The following is a 22,435-nucleotide window of genomic DNA, read 5'->3' on the forward strand; positions in this document are numbered from 1 at the left end:
CATTGCCACAATGTCAGGCTGATCTGTCCTCTATGCTTCAGCATCAGCCAGAATGAAAAGATAGGATGCTATCTGAAGAATGAAAGCAGTACAATACGAACTTGTTAGGTCTTGAGTTGCAAGCAATACATACAAAGGTATTTTTACTTTTAAAATTTTAGATGTGAGATTTTCCTCATGGTCTTCTTAATGACTTCTCAAGAAAACTTCTTGGGTTGATGTAATATGGTTATTAATAATTGAAGGCAAGTTAACAAGGGGGAAATTACATTCCATATAATACAAATGGAAAAAATATTTAATAGTAACAGTGAAAAATAGTGAGAGATTATGGTATTGTGCGGACAGTGTGGGATATGGAGACCAAGTTTCATGCTAGCTTTGACCTTAACTTTGGGCTAGTCAACCAAGTTTTCTGAGCCTTGATTTCTTCATCTATAAAGTTGAGGTCAACATATCTATTGTCTAAACTTCTTGTGAGGACTAGATAACATAAAAAAGAGAGTTAAACATGGTCCTCAACACACAATAGGTGTTCTGTAAATATTTGCTGAGTGAACGAATGAACAGATGGAAAACAGAAGTAAGTGATACCAAAAATGGCAGTTTTGATACTGGGAAGAAGGCAAATTGCTAAAGGAGGAGGATCATAAGCTCTGGAGTCAGACAGACGCAAATTCATGTCCTAACTTTTCTTTTAACAACCCTGAACCTTAATTTACTCATCTGCAATAGGGAGGTGATAATAAAAATAAGAATAATCATCTCATGGAATTACTGCAAGCCTTAAAGAATGTATGTGAAAATGCTTTGCAAAGTGCAATGAGTGAATTACAGTTCAGCTAGTGATACACAATCTCCTCCTTCGTTCAGCATCTGGGGTCAGCAAGGCAACCCACCTCAGCCCAGCCAGGACCAAAGTCAGTACGCTCGGATTCTGGATCTCCACCTGCAGGGAAAGCCTGTTGTTTCTGAAAAAAGCTTCCACGTTTTATTCTAAAACTTGCTTGGTTTCAGTGCTCTGTGTGTGTGTGTGTGTGTGTGTGTGTGTGTGTGTGTGTGCAAATGCATCTAGTTCACCGGGAGCTCTGTCAACATCAGGTCTCTGTGTGTATATATTTGTGTGTACGGTTTGTAAAGTGCTTTTAGATTTTTTAAAGGCAAAAGTTAAACTCATTTCATTGAAAATCCTCAGCTGGATTGCATTAAATGGAAGGAAAAGCAAAAACGTACACAATATAGCCATTTGTGAAACACAATGATTTCTCCTGTTACTTAATTACAAACAGACATAAATACTCTGGATTCTGACATCTCAGATCTTCTTAAATTCTAGATCCGCATTTTGACATATAATGAAGGAAGGGTTGGATTCCAATTTGTGTGTTAAGCAAACCCGAGAGTTACAATTATATATTGGGACCATAATGACTTCACTAAAACAAGACCTAAACTTTTAATTAACCTGCCAAGACAAATTACAACTCATAGCTCAGAGGTAATGATCACAGACAGCTGAGACTCAATGCCAGGGACTCTTGGGGAAAGAGGGATTAATAGCAACATCAGAATCAGTCTGTTTTTATATTAGAGAAAAAAACAGTATTCATTAAACCATCACTGTAGCTTGAAGGGAGACAGACAGGTCAGAAAGGCAGCAAGAGAAAGGTGGAAGGAGAAAGAGGATGGGAGAGAGTATTAAAACAGCTTCCATTTATTGAGTGCTTGTGGTAGCCCAGAGCCTGTGCTAAGCACTATTTCTCTGTTTAATCTTCACAATGGGGATTGCAAAGTACTATTGTTCCATTTTCCAGACAAGAAGAATGAGGCTTAGAGAGGTGGCATAACTGTCTCTGGTCGCAGAGCTAACATGCGACAGTGGGGAAGGACGGAATGGAAAATAGTTCTGGTACAGCATCTGTCTTCAAAGCTTCCTTGACAGAACACCGGAATCAGGATCCCCTGGCTTTACTGCAGGCCTACTGAGTCATATTTTCCAGAGAAAAGGCCCAGGAATGTGAATTTTCCCCTGGCGTTCCAGGTAATTCTTTTATTCAACAGTGTTTGAGAAACATCTGTAAAGTACTATATCCACTCAAAATGTGGTCCACAGCAGCCTCGGTATCACTGGGTGAGGTTGGAAATGCTGAATCTAAGGTCCCACCCAGATCTGCTGAAGCAGAATTTGCATTTTATCAAGACTTTCAGGTGGTTCACTCAAGTCTGAGAAGCATAGTATGACCTACTGGCCCTAAAATACATTACAGGGTTAAGAGGAAGTGAAGACAGGTGTCCACATTTAGGTGAGAATATAGCAGAACCAGAGGGAAAAGCAAGACCATCTCCCTAATTATGACAAGACAGGTTAGCAAGCTCTGACAAGCCAAGGGTTGGAAAAGATGCCACACTGTGCCTATGGTTTATTCCTCTAAGATGTGTATCCTAATTAAAAGTGGCTTTCTTCTGGGGTTTGTATTAATATCCTTTCATATTTATGCTAAGTTATTAAAAATAAGGAATTCTGATTGTAAAAGTCCTTAGTTTTGAACAAGTACTACTCAATGCTTCTTTGTAAACCATGCTTAAGGGAAATCAGGCCACGAGACCATGAAGCTGTAACTCGGGCACCACCACGACTTGATGATCATGTCCCTAAACTGTCACCATCCTATCTGGAGAGGAAAAAGAATCAGGGCCTGTAGCCTCCCAAACCCTGCCAAGTGACAGCCTAACAGGATGACGGCCAGACTGGGGCCTCTGATGACAGGGAACGGGCTATACTGTTAGCCTTAATGTCACCAGTGACTCTGAGCTGCAGCCTCAAATACCAGAATCCTGAAAAACTAAAAGTTGGGAACCCCAAGTGATTTGTGCCAGGTCAAAACCCAAGTTTGTGTTGGAGACTGAAAATGGAGCAAAATCCCTGCCACAGTTCGCAAGAAGGTATCCAGGCAGGAAACCAACAGTACCACAACTGCCTGACAGTCACTGGCGCCAATCCTGCCAGGGGAGCTTGTCCCCTCATTCATTGCGTGACACTGCACCCTGCTGGGCTGGATGCCAGGAGGCAGACAAGATCCTGGCAAAGCCCTGCCCTCTAGGCACTCAGAGTCCAGAGGCTCAGACAGATATCTCTAAAACAAGGACTGTACAAAGTGATAATTTCTACATCAGAGCTAGTTGCCTGAAAGCCTCTACCTCCTTCATTTTGCCAAGAGGATAAAATATTGAGCCTGTATTTAGAGCAGAAGCTTTTTAGCCACACCCTGTATTTAATGGGAAGATACTTTCTGTCTCAACACAAAGGGTAAAATTTCAAGTAAGTGGGAAATGGCCTGAAAATGACTCCTGTTTAAAAGAAAGAACCAGGGGCTGGGTATGGTGGTTCATGCCTGTAACCTCAGCATTTGGGAAAGTCAAAGTGGGTGACTCACTTGAGCCCAAGAGTTTGAGACCAGCCTAGGCAATGTGGTGAAACCTCATCTCTACAAAACATACAAAAATTAGCTGGGCATGGTGGGGTGTGCCTGTGGTCCCAGCTATTTGGGAGGCCGAGGCAGGAGGATCACTTGAGCCCAGGAGTTCAAGGTTGCAGTGAGCCCTGATTGAGATACTGCATCCCAGTCCAGGTAATAGAGTGAGACCTGGTCTAAAAAACAAAAAGTAAGAACCAGGGTCTTGTAAGAGTTTTGGAAACCTAGTACCAGATTCAGAGATTTTTTTGGGTTTTGTTTGAGACAGTGTTTCAGTCTGTCACCCAGGCTGGAATGCAGTAGTATGATCACAGCTTACTGCAACCTCAATCTCCTGGGCTCAAGGGATCCTCCCACCTCAGTCTCCTGAGCAGCTGGGACCACAGGCATGCACCATCACACCTGGATAATTTTATTATTATTATTATTTTATAGAAATGAGGATCTTGCTATGTTGCCCAGGCAGGTCTTGAACTCCTGGCCTCAAGCAATCCCCCTGGTTCTGCCTCCCAAAGTGCTGAGATTATAGGTATGAGCCACCACATCTAACCTGGATTCACACATTTTTATCAGACTCCATTTTTCCATGTCAGAGAGACTCCTAGCCAATGACTGAGACAGAGAGTTTTCAGGTGAACTCTAGACCATGTAGAACCGTTCATTAAGCAGAAACCCCCTTCCCAGGTGTTCTGTTTAATGCAGTTATATTCTTCCATAACTTTTATTTTCCTGTAGGGAATTTTTATCTCCAAGCTATGTCATAGTGCTTCTAATATAAACTCAGAAAAAGATGTTTTCTGACCCGAACCGCCAAGACCATCACGTCCTCCAGCACACTAGGGCTGTCTAAGAGGCGGACACATTCTGTGCAATGTGTCAGTAAAGAAGAGAAACTCTTTAAATAGGGTACCAGGCTTCCCAGAAACCCACAGGCTTCTGCGCTGGCCCAGGGTCTCAGGGTGAACTGGAAGCTGAGGCCCTCTTCCACTGCAAGGGACAGTGAAGGTGTTAAGCACTCATTTAGCACATAAGGGCCCATTCTTTGTCAGAGATTAGGAAATCTCTATTCTCAACAAAACCCCAGTCTGACTGATGGCATGGTTCATCCAGCCTTTTGCACTACCGTTCTTACTCTCTCTTCAAGCCTGTATCCTCTTTTCTCATTGGCCAGGGGTTGTTGGCTCCAAAACAAAAAAGAATGAAAACCAAAACAAAACCCAAACCACAGTGAGGTGAAACAAGTGAGACTCTAAAGACAAATACGTGGGAGAGAAGTGCCAAGAGGAGAGATGTTGCATGTGTGTGGCTTGTCCAGGATTCGTGTCTCACAATTCCACCCCCATCTTGAAATGCACTGCACACCAACCACCGACAGCAGGAGACAAGCAGTGGGCGACAGCCCTGGGCTCAGGTGCCAGTTCAGAAGGGCGGGCGATTCCTTGTGCAGCAGGCCCAGTCAGGAGGGTCTCCTGCCAAGCTCCGGGGCCATCCACAGCTCGGACATCCCCTTGTCAGTGTCAGTCCCAGAATCTCCATGCGGCCTCCCACCCAAAGAGACAATATCCCACAGCCTCCAGAGGGTGTGGCTCCCTTACCAATGGCAGTGGTGAGAAAGGAAACCACCTCTGACTCCTTTCCGTCATTGTAAAAAGCCAGGTGCCAGATTCCTGAATCCAAATACTGGATGAAGCCTGTCTCGTGGCTGGAGGGGGGCACAGCTCCCCGAGACTGGCGTGGGGTCCCCTCCAGGCTCCGCGCCTCCTGGGTTAGGAGCCTCCTGCCATCCAGCAGCTCCACAAAGTCAAACTGAAAGACAAAGCAAGCACAGTTAGCAGTGGGTCCGTTCCACCACGCACCAGTGTCCTTCCCGGGGCTTCTCCTGGAGAGGACATTGGGAAACACAAAGAGGCAAAAGGGGCCTAAAGAGGCTATGGGTGCAGGAAGGTTGATCAACCAACTCAACCCTTCCCCAGATCCCATTTTTTCATGGTGATATTCTCCCGGTTCTCCTGTGAGTGAGGCATAATTAGAGGATTATTTTTTACTCTCATTTTATTTTAGTTCTTTTTGTACCGGTGGTGAGTCTTCCCATGGCTGAGTCTGTACCAGGACATGCTTTTTTTCAATGCCGGGTGTGTGGTTAGAAACCCAGCCACTTTACAATTGGTTGAACTCCATGCAAGTCATGACAACAATCTCAGGGGGTGGTGGAGGGGAGCAGAGGCAGGTGGCTAGGACTGGGATTGGAGCATTAGATGTGATTGGAACATCAGTCATGTGCAAATGAAAATTTCATTTATGTCTATTTTCCTTTGGTCAATGGTTCTTTCTGAATGTTCTAGTTTTAGGGAGCCAATTTAGGGGAACTAAACTGGATTAGCTCAAAATTCTATCAATAATTACATGCTGTGTCAAATACCATTGCCAATTGATCAGAGACTGCTCATATGAGACTCCAGAAAAGTCAGTTACACTGTGTTAACAACAAGTAGGTGGTTAAGTCCTACTGGCCTACTAGCAAGCAAATTGAGTAGTTATCTAGCAAGCTAGCTAGCTTTAAAAACCAAAAAAGATATTTATTCAATTTCATGAAAAACTGTCTGGAGATATGAGGCCAGGACTAGCATACCAGTCTGCAGTCAACAGGGGCTTAAGGCTCTTCTGTGATTCCTTCTTTAGCAAACATACCGTCTTTTAACTAAAAATCTTAAATAACTAGCAGGGCTAGGAAGACTGCATTTGGCCTGGGAATGCCCGATGGATGCCTATGATTTACATTACTCCAGTTCCAGAGCTGGCAGGACCTTGCACAAGTGTCTGTTGTATATTAATCATGATTGGTAATATGTCAGTCATCCTGGACAAGGTTTTTTCAGTGTTTCTGGTGTGCATGTGTCTGAGTCAATGTGTAACCCTGAAGGAGAGAAGGAATGAGAAAGACTAGGGAAGAAACGTTTATTCTGAGCCAGGTCCTGCACTAGCTGCCTTATGAATGTTATTCTTTATTCTTCACAACAGCCCTGCCTAGTGGGTATTGTTATCACCATCTGATAGATGAGGAAACTTGCTCTGAGAGGCTAAGTGATGGAGCCAAGGTTATAATGCTGATAACAAGAGGATTCAAACTCAAATCTGTCTGATTCTAAACTGCATGCTTTTTCCTCTAGATCACATTTCCTGGATAATTTAACTTAGGAGACTAGGTAATAGCAGAAAGGCTTTTAAGAGATTCCCTAGAATTCCTTCCTCCTAAAAAGCCCGTGATATAACCTCACTCATCTGAAAGGGCGGGTCTGAGAGGGAGTACATGAAGAATGGGCTATAAAATATATAAACGTCCCTTCAGGCTTAAGGCTCCGGATTGGGCTTCTTAACGTTGGGTTAAGATTTGAGGTAGGAGCCCACGCAGATCAACAGGGTATGTGGGGTTCTGGTTACCTGTGTATGTGAAGGAGGGAGGCCTTTTCTGCCATAAATGCCAACCAGGGCTGCCTTTCCCAGAGACACATTGAATTTCAGATGCACAGGATGGTCTATGAACACTTGAGATCTCCAGAAAGTGCCAGGAGGAATCTTCTGGGAAGCTCGCCTCCCCACATCAATTTCTCCAGAATCTATGAAACTGTCCTCTGGAAAGAAACTACTGGGCTTTCCTACCAAGACACAGGGAAGGGAAGACAAAGACATCTCAGTTAGCCACATGGGAAACGAGAAAGCAGGGCATCTGGACACCGGGACTCTCCTTAGCCTCACATCCTTCTCTACAATGTTCTGCTGTCAGCTTCCTCCCCGCCCTGCCCCTCCCCACATGGAGGAGGAAAAAGGTCCAGAACTTTCTTTCCCCCAGCGATGCTCAAATGATTCTGCTAAAAATACGCATTCTTCTAAAGCAGTATGGGTCCTCCCCAAGGGCCATCTGTTTACTGCATAATTCCACAGCTTGTTAAGATATATTTTGATCCTAAAAATAATCATTTGTGGTCACATGAGAATAGCTCTGTGATTTGTTGTGTTAAGGGGTACATGGTAAAATAGAAAGGATAGGGGAATGAAGTGTTATTAATTTTCCAAGTCAGAATGATTCCCCAGCAGTGGGAAGCATGACTTGGTGGAGTAAGGTATTTAAAAAGCTCACTAATTTATGTATATATTGGAAGCCAAATTCTGAGGCTAAGATAAATGGATGGGGGTTGTGCTTAGGGCAGGGTTAGGGGCTGGGGAAGATGAGGAAAAGATACTTCTGAAAAGAGGAAATATTTCTGCAAAATGTTCCTTTGTCTTTGGATGAGGGCAAATATCATTTTTGTGCTAAAATGGGTCAAGCTGAGGGAATTTCCCAAGTTCACACACCAAGCCTACGCGATACTTGGAAATTCCACCCAGGCTCGCAACCCTGTGCCCAGCAGCCATGCAGGATGCCATGAGTAAAGTCTCTTGGCCATTTCTATACCAATCAGGAGGGTGACAGCTCTCTGGGGGCACCACAAATGCAAGGAAGGAAAGCAGCTTATCAAATTCCCTCTATTTAGTAATTAAACACACTCATAGGTGAAAAATACAAACCCTAACTTCCTGCCAGACATCAGCCCCGTGAAGAGTTGAGAAGGAAGAGGACAGACTCTAGGGATGTTAGGAAGACCACCCTTAGCACACTGAAAGACCAGCATCAAGTCAACAGGCTGTATTTTATTTGTTGTTATGAAGGACTTCCTGGGTATCCTGGAGGATTTCTTTGTGATGTTAGAGATGTTCGAAGAGACACTTCAGAGAACAAGAATTCATTTGTAAAGAAAACACACTTCGGAACTTTTTGTAAACAGCATTTGGGGAATAGGAAATTAAAATGTCTTTCTTTCCCCCTAGCTTCGTAAGACTCCTTACAAAGCACATTTGATGCTGAAATGAAGTCTGGCAGGGCATTGTTGTAGTCATAAAATATTTTACTGTTTTAAATAATAAAATTCAATTTAAATGTTAAACTTCTCCATATGTTATCATTCCCTTATAAACTCCTAGGCAGAAACATCAGGTTTTTAGCTTCAAATTGTTAAATGTTATTTTAATTAAAAATGTGCCAACAAAAAAGTTAAAATGTGCACTATCAATAAAAGTACCACTAGTATTCTGTCATTAGCATGGGGAAGAGTTTGCTTTTTAATTCCTTTATGGAAGGAATGTGCTTCAGACTTTTACCTTGAAAAATACAGATACACAAACCACCATGCTGTGATTCACAAAGTTCAAAGACAGAACCCAAATTCACAATTGATTGAGATGGAAGAGAATTATTTACATTCTTTCTTATCTGATTTTTGGGTTCCCAATACCACAGCCATTCTATATTCCAGGAGGAAATAGTCTGCCATCAGCTTTTAATTTTGCTAGGGAGGCAGAACTAAGAGGGAGAATGAAACAAAGCAGATGCCTTCTGAGCTTTTTCCTCCTAGAAACTGAAAAGAAATAAGCGCAACACTGCTAATTCCAAGGATGCGTTTCCTTTGTGAGTAGGTCTGACCTGATGGGATTTGAAAATTATCTGAATTCAAATAATTCCCATGTCTGAAAATAAATAACGGAAAACTGCTCCCCCATTTTAGCATGCTACCAGAGAACCCTGCACAGTTCATTTTCTCCCTCAATGAGCGTATTTTTAGGAGACAGTGACTGTGTCAGCTAGGTTTTGCAGCCTTATAAGTCAGAGGTCTGCAGGCCTCAGGCATAAATAAGTTGGCTCTTATCCCAGAGGAGGTGACAAAAGGGGACTTTTCTGGCACTTTAGTATTTCACCTAGGTGAACTGGATGGGAGGGAGGAATTGTCTTGAGCGTGTATATGCTGAAATAAAAACAGTGAACTCTGCTCTAGGGCATATCCTCCAACAGGACCTTGAGGGCCTCTGGTCACCAGTGGTCTCCAAATCCCACCATAGGGACAGGCTGGGAGCTGCTGAGGGGGAAAAGCTAACAGCCTGCTGATCACCTTTACCTGAGGGGAAAGAGTCATGAGATAGGCTAGGCTGAGGATTGGGAAAGTGAAATGCCTTCCTTCTGTCTTGCTTGTTAAAAATCTGTATTGCCTTACACTTTCTGTCCTTAATTCTGAGCACCAAGCTGTGAGCACTAGGATATAAAATATCCTCCACCATGAAGCAAAAGCCACCAGTGATGGAATCATAAGGGAGAGGAGAGGCTGGAGGCAATTGGAGGCAAAAAGTCTTGTGTATACAATTCTTCTTATCCCTACCTACATTCTGGAAGATAAAAATAGTAATAGATTTTAATGGTGGAAACAGCAATAAAGGTAGAGGTGGTAGTATTACTAGTGATATTGGCTTCCACTTGATGAGCTCCAAGCACAGTGACAGGTACCTTCATGTGTATCAGTTCAGTTAATTCTCAGAGCAATATTAATATCCGTATATGGAGGCTCAGAAGCCTTAAGAAACCGTTTTGGGATCCCTCTTTATTTATTAAAATATAGCTTCTGAAGGGATCAAATTGATGAATGGTTAACTAAAACACTACAAAGACTTTCTCAATGGTGGTGGGGTGCGTTGACCTTCTTAAAGAGCAAGAGTCCAATAGGATTCACAGCCCCAGCAGGCTAAATATCAGAGCTTGACCAGGTAGATCCAAGGCCCATTAAAAAACTTCCTGGCATCCTAGGGTATTAGAAGATCATTGGTATGAATCAGGAACCTACGAACAGGTCCAAAAGTTAAAAGGCAATAGTCAAGGTCTCAAGGCGTTCATGAGAAGGACACTGGGTGTCCCCAGGGACTTAACAGACACTGCAAAAAGCTTAGGTCACAATTAGGGCTCCCTACAGCGAGATGAGGCTTCACAAGGCAGATTTTACTTGTAATAGTCCAGTCCTTTGCTTTGTAAAGCTAGATAGATTCAGGCTTCCTATAGCAATGCTGTGTAAATATGCAATCATGTCTATAAAAGAAATTTCTTAATGAATTGCTAAAATGATTGGATAGCTCAGTCAAAAAGCAAGATGTGGAAGAACTGAAATTTCATGCACTTCCCAATCACAGCCTTTACTTTATTGAACTGAGATATATCTATATAGGTTCTAAATTCCTAATCAACTAATGTTCTTTCCCTCCCTCCACCTTTTTGGTTCTTTTCAATGCAATAACTTGCATGAAGAATTCTTTAGTTTCCTTAGCAACTGCTTGAAATTTATTTGGTTATCAAAATAAGCTGTTCCATTTTGGAGAGCCCAGCTGAGCCTGCGCACAGCAATTTGCATGGTTCAAACTCATGGGCAATTTTTATTTCACTGCAGAAAGAAGAAAATGCTATCTCAAGCCCACCAATTCAACCATCAGAAATGCTTGTTTATTCAATGTGTTTTTTCCCTTCCGCATGAATGCATAACACAAGTTCTTGTGGCTTTAGTTCGAAAAGCTGCTGTATTTGGTTTCTGTCCCATCACAACCCTGGAATGGTTACAGTCATTTGGAAAATATAGTATGAACTGCAGTTTCGTATTATTCTTAGACACATGATGAACATTTACAATTCTTGGATTATCATATATTAAATTCATATAAATAAGAAACATATATTCTTAAAAAATATTCAAAAATACCTCAAACCTTTGCAGAATCTGTGGCAGGGAGAGAATGTTAGTTAGTCTGGACTTCTAGGATTTTAATAACTAATATGGAATGGCTTGGGATTTGAGTGGATAAGAAGAAGAGAACTAATATTTGTTGAACGCCACTTCAACATTAGGCTTTGAATGGATAGATATTGTTATCCTTGTTCTGCAGATGAGGAAGGTCAAGGGAGATGCAGTAAGTGTCATGAGTTAATAGAGTCAATATAAAGCAGGGTCAGGATTAACATCCTATATTGTCTGGCTCCAAGGCCCATTTACCCCTTTTTAAATCACACCACATTGCTTTCTCCATCATTGTGAAGCAGAGACTCTAATCTTAATTGTGGAATCAGCTGTCTTCTCGAATACCCTCAGAAAGGATGAGAAACATGTGCTCACATCAGAGTTAAAGACTTTCCCCATTGAGATTATCTAGGGAAATGCATTTTTAACATCACAATGAAAAACATAAACTGAGCAGACATTGGTTTGACCAGGGCAAAAGAAATGAAGAACATTGTGGTCTCACATAAACTACAGGAAGCTTTGTCCTCTGGTTTCCAGTCTGATGTATTTTTGTCACAGTGATTGCTTCTGATGCTGACCACTCTACAGCACAGTGCTGCATTGAAGGGGTTTGCAAACAGGATTTCCATTTGCATCAGTAATGACAGATAATCCCTTTAAGCAAAAATACTCCAATTAAAATAAACCAATAATCTGGTGCAATTTTATCTCTTATCTGCACCTCCTGTTCCTTGCAAAAACAAAACAAAACCTAAACAACCCACAGACTAATTTCATTAGAGCGAGAGATTTCAGATAGATCCAACTCCTGTTTAAACAATGTCTGACAGAGATCATAGAAGGAAGAAAATACATCTTGCCAAATGAGATCCTTTACAAGTTCCTTGAGGGTTAAGCATATTTTAAATCTACATTTGTACATGCTAATCTAAAGACAGTCTTCAAGTTATGGTATTAACCCATTGCATCTGATACTAGACGCTGACATGGGCACCACTAGCCAACAGGCAGGACCATGGACAGGGCCAACGTGACAAATTCTGAAGAGCCATCTGGTTACTTACATGATTCTGTTACTATTTTCATATGTAGACCTTACAAATTAGAATGCACCTTAGAGAGAATCTAGCTCAACATTCTCCTTTTGAAGAGGAGGAAAGGACTCTCAGAAAGTGTGTTCAAGGGATTTGCTTAAGGTGATACCACAGGTCAGTGGCTGCAGCTGCACTTGAACTCAGGGCTTCTGACTTCTAACCCAGAGCTCTTCCCATGGTCCCATTCATGATTCCTCCCTCCATATCCTATTAAGAGGTAAAGAAAGTGTACATTATTTAGCATTTTAAGACTTAACATCTTTGCAAATGAGAGGACTGGTTTTGTCCCTCAAAATAGTGGGCAGGGGCTCTGTGTGGAAATGATTCCAGTTCCCACTTCCCTTAAAGATAACCAGAAGCCAAGAGTTGACTTTGGCCCTCAGGATCCTCATTTCAGAGGTCATGAGTAGATATTCTGACTAAGTATATGCCACCGTGTTAAACAAACTGATCCTTGCAAGGGCAGAGAGGCTCAGATGCTATGACCCAAAAGTCAACTGAGAGAAAAGAAGATGTAAGCAGTGAAGGTTAGAGGCAGCTATTGTCAATGTGCTGACTGAAGGGTCACAGGGAGAGAAAGCAGGCCATAGCAGGTGCAGGAGAAGGGAACGCCACACTGCCCAGAATGACAACCAGGCTGAGTTATTAGCTCAGACATCTTTCTGGGTGCCAATTTTTGTGAGTCTGTGCCACTCTTGGCTAACAGTGTCCATGGCATGTTAGAAATATTTCTAGGACATTCAGAACATGGGCCTATGGATATCCCATTCAAGAACAGCAAACCCAATGCCACCACCATTTCTATCATTGATAGGAAATATCCATGTCTCATTGTACAATAGAATTTCACATCCACATCTCCTTCAGGGTCTTGTAACCTTGGGATAAGTCAAGTGGGGAAGCTTATGGAGATAGCAAGAGCCCTGGAGTCACAGACCTGGGCTCATATCCCAGACTCTACCGTTTACTGGCTGTGTGACTCTGGCCAAGTCACTTAACTAGTGCAATCCTTTGTACCAATTCTAGCTTTTACATGTAGAATAATTATAAAATAATTATACTTATCTCATAGGATCTCTGTGGGAATTAAATGTGAAATGCTTTTGACAAAAAGTTTTAAAACAAACATGCTGTACGAACACTAATGATTATTGTTATCATTGTGGATGAGGAAACCAAAGCTCAAGCAAATAAGTGACTTGCTCAAGGTCACAGAGTTAGTAAATGCCAGACCACTTGAACTGGTGTTTCTATTAAACCACAAGAGTTCAAGAATCTTTCCATTACAACACCCTATCTACCTGCCTCCTCATACCCTGCTCCCACAGATGCCCATCTGTCCCATGAGGTTTGCCCAGAAGAGCTCCTCTCACCCCACACAAAGATGGCCACCCCAGCAGTGTGAAGCCCCTAATGCTTCCCTCAAGGCATGGGATGGGATTCTGCTGAGCACCATGAGCCCTGCATGAGCCCCCCATGAGCTCTCAGTGACAAGGAACTGCAATGAAGACACAGGTGGACTGGCAGCTTGGCAGCTGGCGTGGAGTGCGGAAGGATGGAGGAAGCACCAGAGCATGGAGCTGTGAGCCAGGCACAGGACGCACACGCGTGATGGAGGGCTCCTCAGCTTAGAGGCAGACACAGAGGACTCACGACATGGACAACGCAGCAACCCTACCTTCTGCGGTTCCTTTGCCTTTCCTGTCAGGGGTCTCTAAGCCAGTGCCCCCTGAGGGGTACAGGGAGACGTCGGTTGGCACAGGCCAACTGCTGGCTGTGTCCTCCGTGATCTCATACATCTGCCCCTCCATCGGCTGCAGGTGCCAGTTTAGGCCAAACAGGTGCATGGCTGTGGTGAGCAATGAGAAAAGTCATCTTTTTCTGCTGGAGGCAGAAACGGGACTCCCAAGCCATAAGGGAAAGGTGGGCAGGGTGGGGGAACACAGACATTCAGTTCAGTTCAACAAGTAGCCCCCAAAAGGGAGCTCTTGTAGTGCCAGCCCTGCAAAGGAGACTGGGGTCAGAGAGGATCAAGGTTCAAACCCTGCCCTCAAGGGGCTCACAGTCTGGTGGAACTGGGAGTAGGCAGGATCAGGGAGTCTCAGGAGGTCTCGGTCTTTGCTTCAAAAGATAAATAACAATCTGGGGGAAAAACTGCAATTGGTATGACAATGTTAATTTCCTTAACACAAAAATAACTTGTACAAATAATAAGCAAAGTCCAACAACTCAGTAGGAAAATAGGCATTGGATACGAACAGTTTACAGGATAAGAAATACAAATAGCTCATCATCATATGAAAAGACTCTTGGCATTATTCATAGTAAAAGAAATATAAGTTAGACTCTGAAATACTATTTTTCACATATGGTTTGGCAAAGATAAAAAAGGTTGAAAATATACTGTATTGGCAGAGAATGGAAAGCAAGCATTCCCATACTTTACTGGTGTGAGAATATGATGTACAAAGTCTATGGAGGGCAATTTGATAAAAGCTAGTGACATTAAAATACACATACCCTTTATCCTGGGACATAAAGCTTCCAATTCTAGAAATTTCTTCTCCAGATATACTTAAACATGTACTAAATGATGTACATACAAGGTTATTCACTGCAGCATAATTTGTTATAGCAAAATATTAGAAACCAGTCCACTGCTAAGGGGCAAGAAAAGTAAGTAAAATCCACACAACAAAACTGGATGCAACAATTAAAAAGAATAAAGAGGTTCTTTATGTGTTTTTGTGGAAAGAAAACTATAACATGCAGAAGTGTTTTTGATATACTACCTTTGGGTTTAAAAATTCCTGGAAATGTAGGAAGTATTTCTGGTAGAGTATGAAAGACTGGTAACAGTAGCTGTGTCCTATGAAGGACAGAGATACTATGGATCGGGGGTAGGAGGGAAACTTGCTTTTCACTGTATACCTTTTGCACATTTTCATTTTGTGCCATTGCATATATTTCTGTTTGAAATGTATTTTCCAAGGTAGCAACTGCTAAAAAGTCTTGTACAACAATCTAGAAAGAGACCATTAGGCGTCAATGAATGAACATTGTCCCTTGAGATATATATGCTTGAGAAGGCTAGGAAGCTCATCTCCAAAAATGTGATCTAGCACAAAATATCTGCTGAAATCCCATTTTAGGATTCCAGGCTTGGGCTTTGTCAGTGGTCCAGGTTCACCTCTTCTGATGCCCACCTGAATTCCCCATACACCGAAGTAAGCATTCAAGTCCCTGGACCCTCACGGCACCCCGGATGTAGCATTCACTCCCTTGCTTGGTGAACACTGTCTGAAAGCCCACTCCATGGCAGACTCTGGAGAGCCAGAATGGAATCAGAGAGTCCCTGCTTCAATGAGCTCACAGTCAAGTAGGGAAGACAGACAAATAACAAATTCTCTTCAGCAGGACCAGAAGGCGTAGAGGAGGGGGTGCCTGACCCGCTGGGGGGCTAGAAGAACACAGGAAAGGATCTTCAGAGAGATGAAGGCCCATAGTAATTGTATTTACTGCGTGACAGGCAGTATGCGGGGGGAACTTGTATATATTAATCCTCATGGCAACCTCACCAGATCGAATTTACAGAGGTGCATATTAAGGCTCAGAAGGTTAATTAAAATTATGATAGTCATAAAACTATCATTTATCCAGTATTTAATGATATACCAGGCATTAGGCTGAGAGCATTACAAGCAATAATTCCTTTAACTCTCACAATAATCCTACGAGGTATTAATAGCCCCATTTTATGGATGGAGAAACTAAGGCACAACAAGACTAATTAACACACACAAGGTTAAATGCCTAACAGGTGGCAGAGTCTAGACTAGAATCCCAAACTGTTCCTATCCTGAAAACATGCACTGTCAGTCTTCTTGGCGTCAAGGCCCAGGCTTGCCCACTTAGCTAGGCCGCCTCTTGCTTGGTGTACCTAGCAGGGTGGGTGTTACAAAGACATCCCCCTTTTGTACATCAGCCTCCAAGGCTTTTAAGTCTCTTTTTAGGCAGTAACACAGGATCCTGTGAGATAGAGAGGAAACTCTGTTACCTGGCCCCAGTGTATGAAGGTATCACTGATGGTGGTTTTGAGGGGCTGTGTGACTGCCGTCAAGACACACAAAAAATCTATCGAGGTGACTGGAGCACAGCATACCTGTCTGACTTCTAGTCTGAACACAAGCCATGGGGAACACACACAAGTCTGCTTCAGCCAGGAGGCCATGCTCAGGTGAAAGCAACGAGATCCCACACTTTGCTTTTTCTTTGGTTACTGTGGTGCAGGAGAAGGTGTGTGGGACCAGAGGAAAGAAACTAGTTTTGAATCTCAGCTGCCACTGCCTAGCTGCAGTCTTCTCATCTGAGCAATGAATATAGAAAGCTTCAAAACATTGTTGTATCTAATGAGGTAATACGTGGTAAAATGCTTTGCAAACTGTACAAATGTGTGATAACTATATGTGATAACCATTCATTGCATTTGTACTGCTTATAATGATAATGACAATAGTCACTGACATTTATTGAGCACCTTTTTTGGTACCAAGTACCAGGTGAGGTGCTTTGCACCGCTCTCCTCTACCTCCTATGTAGGTGACAATAATACTTTAACAGTTAACCTGCCTGGAAGCAGTGAATATTCTGCTATTTCCAAGGCTGCATTAGCTCAAAATTCTGTTTACCTTCTTACTTAATCTATATATTAGCAACTCCAAAGGTAACAGAGAAATTGTTTGAGCTACAGACAAATCAGATATATGCAGCTAAGTGAGCAGTGCTTCTTTCCCCATTAGAATCAATTATCTCATCTACGTGTGCAATAGTGCTGTCTTGTTAAAAGGTCATGAGAATTAACTAATCCCAGAATGAATAGAACTCTCACAGCTTTGTGAAGAGAAACATTTTTATTGTCACAGCTTTCTTTTATATTTAACAAGATGCAAATAAGTCCTTGCTTAAAAAAAAAAAAAAAACATACGTTGGGGGTAGGGGTGGGAATAAGCCAGGGAAAAAAGTGTTGCAGGTGAAAACGATCAACAGGCCTGGCGTCCCAGGGAAGTTAAGGAGGGCAGGACAGTCCACAGCTATGAGGGTAGGGGAGACATGCGGCGGGGGCGGGTGTCGGCACCCCTTCCTCTCCACTGTGTCCCCCTGGCAATCACAGAGGCCAACACAGCTGTGAGGCTGGCCAGTTGTTTCCGTGGCCAAAACTATCTGGGAAAGCAAAGCTCTGTATTCAACTCCAAATTAGACTGAATCTCTCAGGAGATTTAACCATCCAAAACTAACTTCAGAGGCTGTCGAGTAGGGAAGGAAACCCAGGATCACCGAGGTTGGGGTGAGAAATGGCTACCTGGAAAGTAAGGAGCAGGATGAAGCAGAGATTCAGAGACATGAAGTTCAACCAGTAATGTCATCTTTTTAAAAAATTTTTAATTTTTGTGGGCACATAGAAGGTATATATACTTATGGGATACATGAGATATTTTGATAACACACTTGCAATGCATGATAATCACGTGATGGAAAATGGCGCATCCATCCCCTCCCTCCAGCATTTATCTTTTGTGTTACAAACAATCCAATTATACTTTTAGGTATTTAAAAATGTATAGTTTAATTATTATTGACTATAGTCACCCTGTTGTGCTATCAAGTAGCACAGTTCTTTATTCATTCTATTTTTTTTTTTGGTAACCGTTAACCATGCCACCTCTCTCCAAACCTCCCACTAGCCTTCCAAACCTCTGGTAACCATCCTTCTATTCTCTATCTCCATGAATTCAATTGTTTTGATTTTTAGCTCCCACAAATGAGAATGGAGCAAAGTCATCTTAAAGCCAAAATAAAGGGGATATTTAATCTGTGATCCAAGGTTTTAAATATAAGTTATGCTAGTGACCCTTTCATTCTTTTACTGTATTGTTAGGTGGGTGGTTAATTCTATAGTCCTGGGTTATGGGAGCGGGGAGAGGAAGGGAGAGAAGTAGTTTGCTCTGCTCTCCCGTTTCCAAAGGGCACAGCACATTCTCAGTCAGAGTCAGCCCGTGAAATACATATGATTGAGCGGCCACTCTTCTTTATCCTTTGTAATAATCAAAATCATAACACAAAAATTAGTATTATTTGAATGACACTACATGCCAAGTGCTTTATTTATATTATTCAGTTTCATCCTCATATAAAACTAGGTTGAAAAAACATTATTGGAGAATGGAAGTAGAATAGAAATAGAGCTATAGTGATATATTCTGATTTACTCAGAGAAGTAAAGAAAGTTACCTGAGACCACAGAGCTGGTAGAAATTTGAGGCAAGTTTAAAACTCAGGACCTTGTGCTCCCAAACCAAGCTTCTTCTTTTACATATTTTATTTTAAATAGAAGATAAAATATGGGCAGCATAAAGCCAGCAGCCAATAAAATCTGAAATAAATATTTGGGAGGGGGAGCAGATAGTGATAATAAATGTTCCCTGGCCCACAGCCATCCCCATTTAAAGCTGTGTATAGCAGCCGAATGCATGTTATCCAGATGATTTGGAAGACAGAGCCATAGATTTAAAAAAAAAAAAAAAAAAAGCTAAAAAATATAAATGATTCTCCCCCCAGCCTGCTAAGGATAGACCAGGCCACTGAAACAATATAAATTATAATCACCGTATTCCATGTTCCCTGAAGAATGAATGGTAACTACACATCATCTGTGTTACATCACAGGATTATCTATATGATACTCTGCAGTGTGTATTTATAACTCTTGTGCAAAACCTTCCTCAAGTACGCTCAAAGTGACCTAGATAAGCAACTTGATACTGGTTTTCCCGTTAGACTAGTTTGTAATTCAATGAAAAGGTGAAAAGATGCTAAGGAGTTCAGAAAAAGGCTGTGGAAAGGTAGCTGGTTCACAAGATCACCCACGCTGAAATGTTAATGATTTCTAAAAGCCAAGAGCCAAGGTGGGGGAAGTTCTGATTCTCTTGGCTCTGGTCAATCTCATCCCAGGGCTGACATTTTCCCCGTTGACTTTTCCTGCCCAGCGAGACATGAGAGATGGCTCAGAAAGTGCAAGCTCTATCCTGACATTTTAAAGAAAGGCTCCATAGATGTTCAGACATTGAAGGCTCCCCCAGCACCCGGCCAGCAGGAGGCAATTAACAAAGTCATTATGCAGGAGTCACCAACATCAGTACAGGAGAGTTTCTGCTGTCATAACGCACACTTCCCTTCCAAAAATGGAATGCACGAACCCACTTGCATCTGTACATTAGCAGCTCCAGGGAGTGACTAGACACCTTTATAATCACAAGGAACTGTTGATTCAAGTGGCATTTTTGGTTTCAAAAGGCAGTGGGAACCAACCCAACCACGCAGCTTCCCACTTTTCTGTTTTATATTAGTGCTCAGGTTTTTTCTTTCTTTTTTTTAAATGACTATTTCTATGAAATAAAAGTCACTGGGGTTCTTTGACTTATGGTCCTCTAATGGGGGAAAAACTAAAAAGATAAAACAATAACAACAGAAACGACAGGTTTTCATTCCCTAGGTTATCTTCCTGGTTCTGCTACAAAGCCACCACATTTAAAAGTTCCAAACCAAGAAACTGTATACACAAGATGTACACGGCAGGATAACATAAAAAAATTGGAAGCAAACTCGATGTCTACAAATAGGAGAATGACTTAGTTAACTTACGGTACAGGTACAGCATGGAATAGAAGGCAATCATTACAAAAAATAACTATGATAAACAGCAATGCAGGAAAATGCTTAAGATACAATGTTAAGGAAAAGAAAAGGCAGGGCACAAAATTGCATGTGTTTCCTGACTGCATCTCTGCAAAACCATGTAGGCATATGAAAAACAATTTGTAAAGAAATACATAAAAATGACATCAGGATTTGAATTACAGCAGCAGGATTATTTCCTAGTTTCCAAACTCATTTCAGTGCATCAGTGTTAAAAAAGAAGCTCTACAACTTAGTGTCAGAAGCAATAGGTAGAAGAGAAGGATGACACAGCATGGGGGAGGGGTCCTGACTTTGAGCTTTCGCCTTGTGTCTGACCCCATACATGGGAAATTACATATGTTCTCTTATTCAATCTTTACATGAATCTTGAGAAACTCGTTTGACAAATGAAGAAACTAGAGGCTAGGAAAGGCTCCTCAGCTGGCCCAAAGACACACAGATAGGAAGTACTAAGGCCAAATTTGAACCCAGATCTAAAAACAGATCTGACTGGTTCCAAAGCCCAGGTTCCCCTCCTGGCACATCACACTGGTGATGAGTTACAATGCCTGAAAACTACATTACAATTTTAAAAAAGATTTTAAGGCAAAGCTTTCGCTGACAGCATAGCCAGATTTGCTCTTTTGAGATAGTTTGTTAAAAGGCTTTTTTCTCAGAGACAAAGCATGGGCCCCCATCCTTTCACATCCTTACTGCCTGACTAGCGACTGATCCCCACAAACAAAAACCATGTAGATGCCAGTAAGCAGCTTGCCACAGGCACAGTCAGTCTGCTTTGGGTCTTTCTATAAAAGCACTCAGAGCTTGTTGAGTTACTGGTTTTGTGACTTTGGGCAAAGTACTTAGCCTGTCTGAATCTCAGTTTCCTCACTTGTAAAATGAAGCTGATAATATCTACCTCAAAGGATTGAATGAGATAATGTAATTTGCTTGGAACTATGCCTGGTACATATCAGGAGCTCAGTAAATGGCAGTTGTATCATCACTGTCATTTTGCTATGCTGATTTCCCTAATTTCTATATCTACTGAAAACTTTAAGCCAGCTCTGTGACATCGCTTTTTTCTTCTTTCTATATGTTCCCCATTAGTTCCCTTCCATGCTAGTTGTCAATTTCTTTAAATTGAGGGCCCTCACCTGCTCCCATTAGCTGATAGACTTTGGGGATGGGAACAAGAGATATCTGTCCAATAGATGAAACATCTTTTAAAAGCATAATTGCTATAAAACAGCCTGTCAGGATCCCACTGGTGACTATGTGGGGGTAATTTTTAATCAAGTAAATATACTGCTTTTCCTCCTGTCTCTGGATAAACTTGACGGCAATAATCAGGGCTACTGTGTCTCACTCCCAAATTAAGTGTTTTCTGGAGAATGGATTCTGGCACAGTTAATCATTTGTCTGTGCCACGCAAAGTTATAGGGAAGGAGGCCTTTCAGCAAGGATTCACAGGCGCTGCTCAATGTTTCTGTAAATCATGGTGGAGTTGATCCCGAGCCAGAGGATCAGGTGCAGTCAGCCACGGAGGCAGGGAACAGATGAGCCCACCACCAATACAGAGGAAGAATGTCACCTTAACTGGAGGGCACTGAAAACTGGTGACAAGGCAAATTGTAGGGGAACTGGAACTGAAACCTAATTTGTACAGAATAAACTGCTATTATTGCAGTAATAGAATAAGAAAGCTGTGTTTTCTGGGTACCTTTCCCCTGGTGGGCTCTACTAAGACGTCTTCCGTATATAACTAATTTAGGAGTTGGCCACCCCCCACCAACCTTTGGACTAACCTCAGCCCAGTTATCTGACCTCTCCCTGCCAGACTCCCCACATTGTGCTGGTTCCCAAGTCAAGAAAATGGCAGTGAAGGGCAGTGGTTGTGAGCACAGCCTCTGGAGCCAGAGAGACCTGTGTTCCTTCTCTGGTTCTGATGTGAACAGTTACATGACAACTTTACTCTTTTGAGCCTCTGTTTCCCCATCTATAAGATGGTGATAATAATACCTAGCTTTGAGAGTTGTGGAGATTAAAAGAAGTGATGTGCTTTACGAGCTTCTCATGGTGCTTGGTATTTACTGGCATGAATTACTGGATGGGAGCTCTCTGTTGGCATCAACATCATCTTCATTGTGTATCAAGGTTTTCACTGAAAAATGAAGTAAGGCCATATCAGGAGCTGGGGAGTGAGAAGCCTGAGTTTTTGTTCTGGTGTTAGGGGACATTGCTATGACTGACATCTCAGGTCCCAGGTACCTACCAACCCACTCACTGCACAGATGAAGAAACTCAGGCTTGATTAGCGCCTTTGTGTCAGGGCCTGGGAATGAGCTAAGCCCAGTTCTTCAGACTTCTAGTTCAAAACTCTTCCCACGAAGTGACCCTGTTATTACATTAATCACAACAGAAAATCGTGTCCAGAGCAGGACAGCCATCCTCATTGCTTGTTCTTCCATCAGGCACTGCTTCCCAGGTGAAG

At 42.3% G+C, this 22,435-nt stretch overlaps 1 protein-coding gene across 17 annotated transcripts in view; it reads right to left on the reverse strand.

The window, feature by feature from the left end:
- Positions 1-22,435, reverse strand: part of TENM4 (teneurin transmembrane protein 4) — a 3,083,677-nt gene that overhangs the window by 192,144 nt on the left and 2,869,098 nt on the right. For 16 of the 17 annotated variants that reach the window (XM_073019796.1, XM_073019792.1, XM_073019798.1 and 13 more), the window contains 3 exons: positions 13,886-14,056; positions 6,912-7,126; positions 5,069-5,279 (listed from right to left, as the gene is read on the reverse strand). In XM_073019796.1, the coding sequence (XP_072875897.1) occupies positions 5,069-5,279; positions 6,912-7,126; positions 13,886-14,056 (597 nt within the window). The remainder of the gene's footprint in view (positions 1-5,068; positions 5,280-6,911; positions 7,127-13,885; positions 14,057-22,435) is intronic. The other variant, XM_073019824.1, reaches the window with a different exon arrangement.

The sequence above is a fragment of the Chlorocebus sabaeus genome, chromosome 1 (assembly GCF_047675955.1).
Source record: "Chlorocebus sabaeus isolate Y175 chromosome 1, mChlSab1.0.hap1, whole genome shotgun sequence".
NCBI classification, from domain to species: Eukaryota; Metazoa; Chordata; class Mammalia; order Primates; family Cercopithecidae; genus Chlorocebus; species Chlorocebus sabaeus.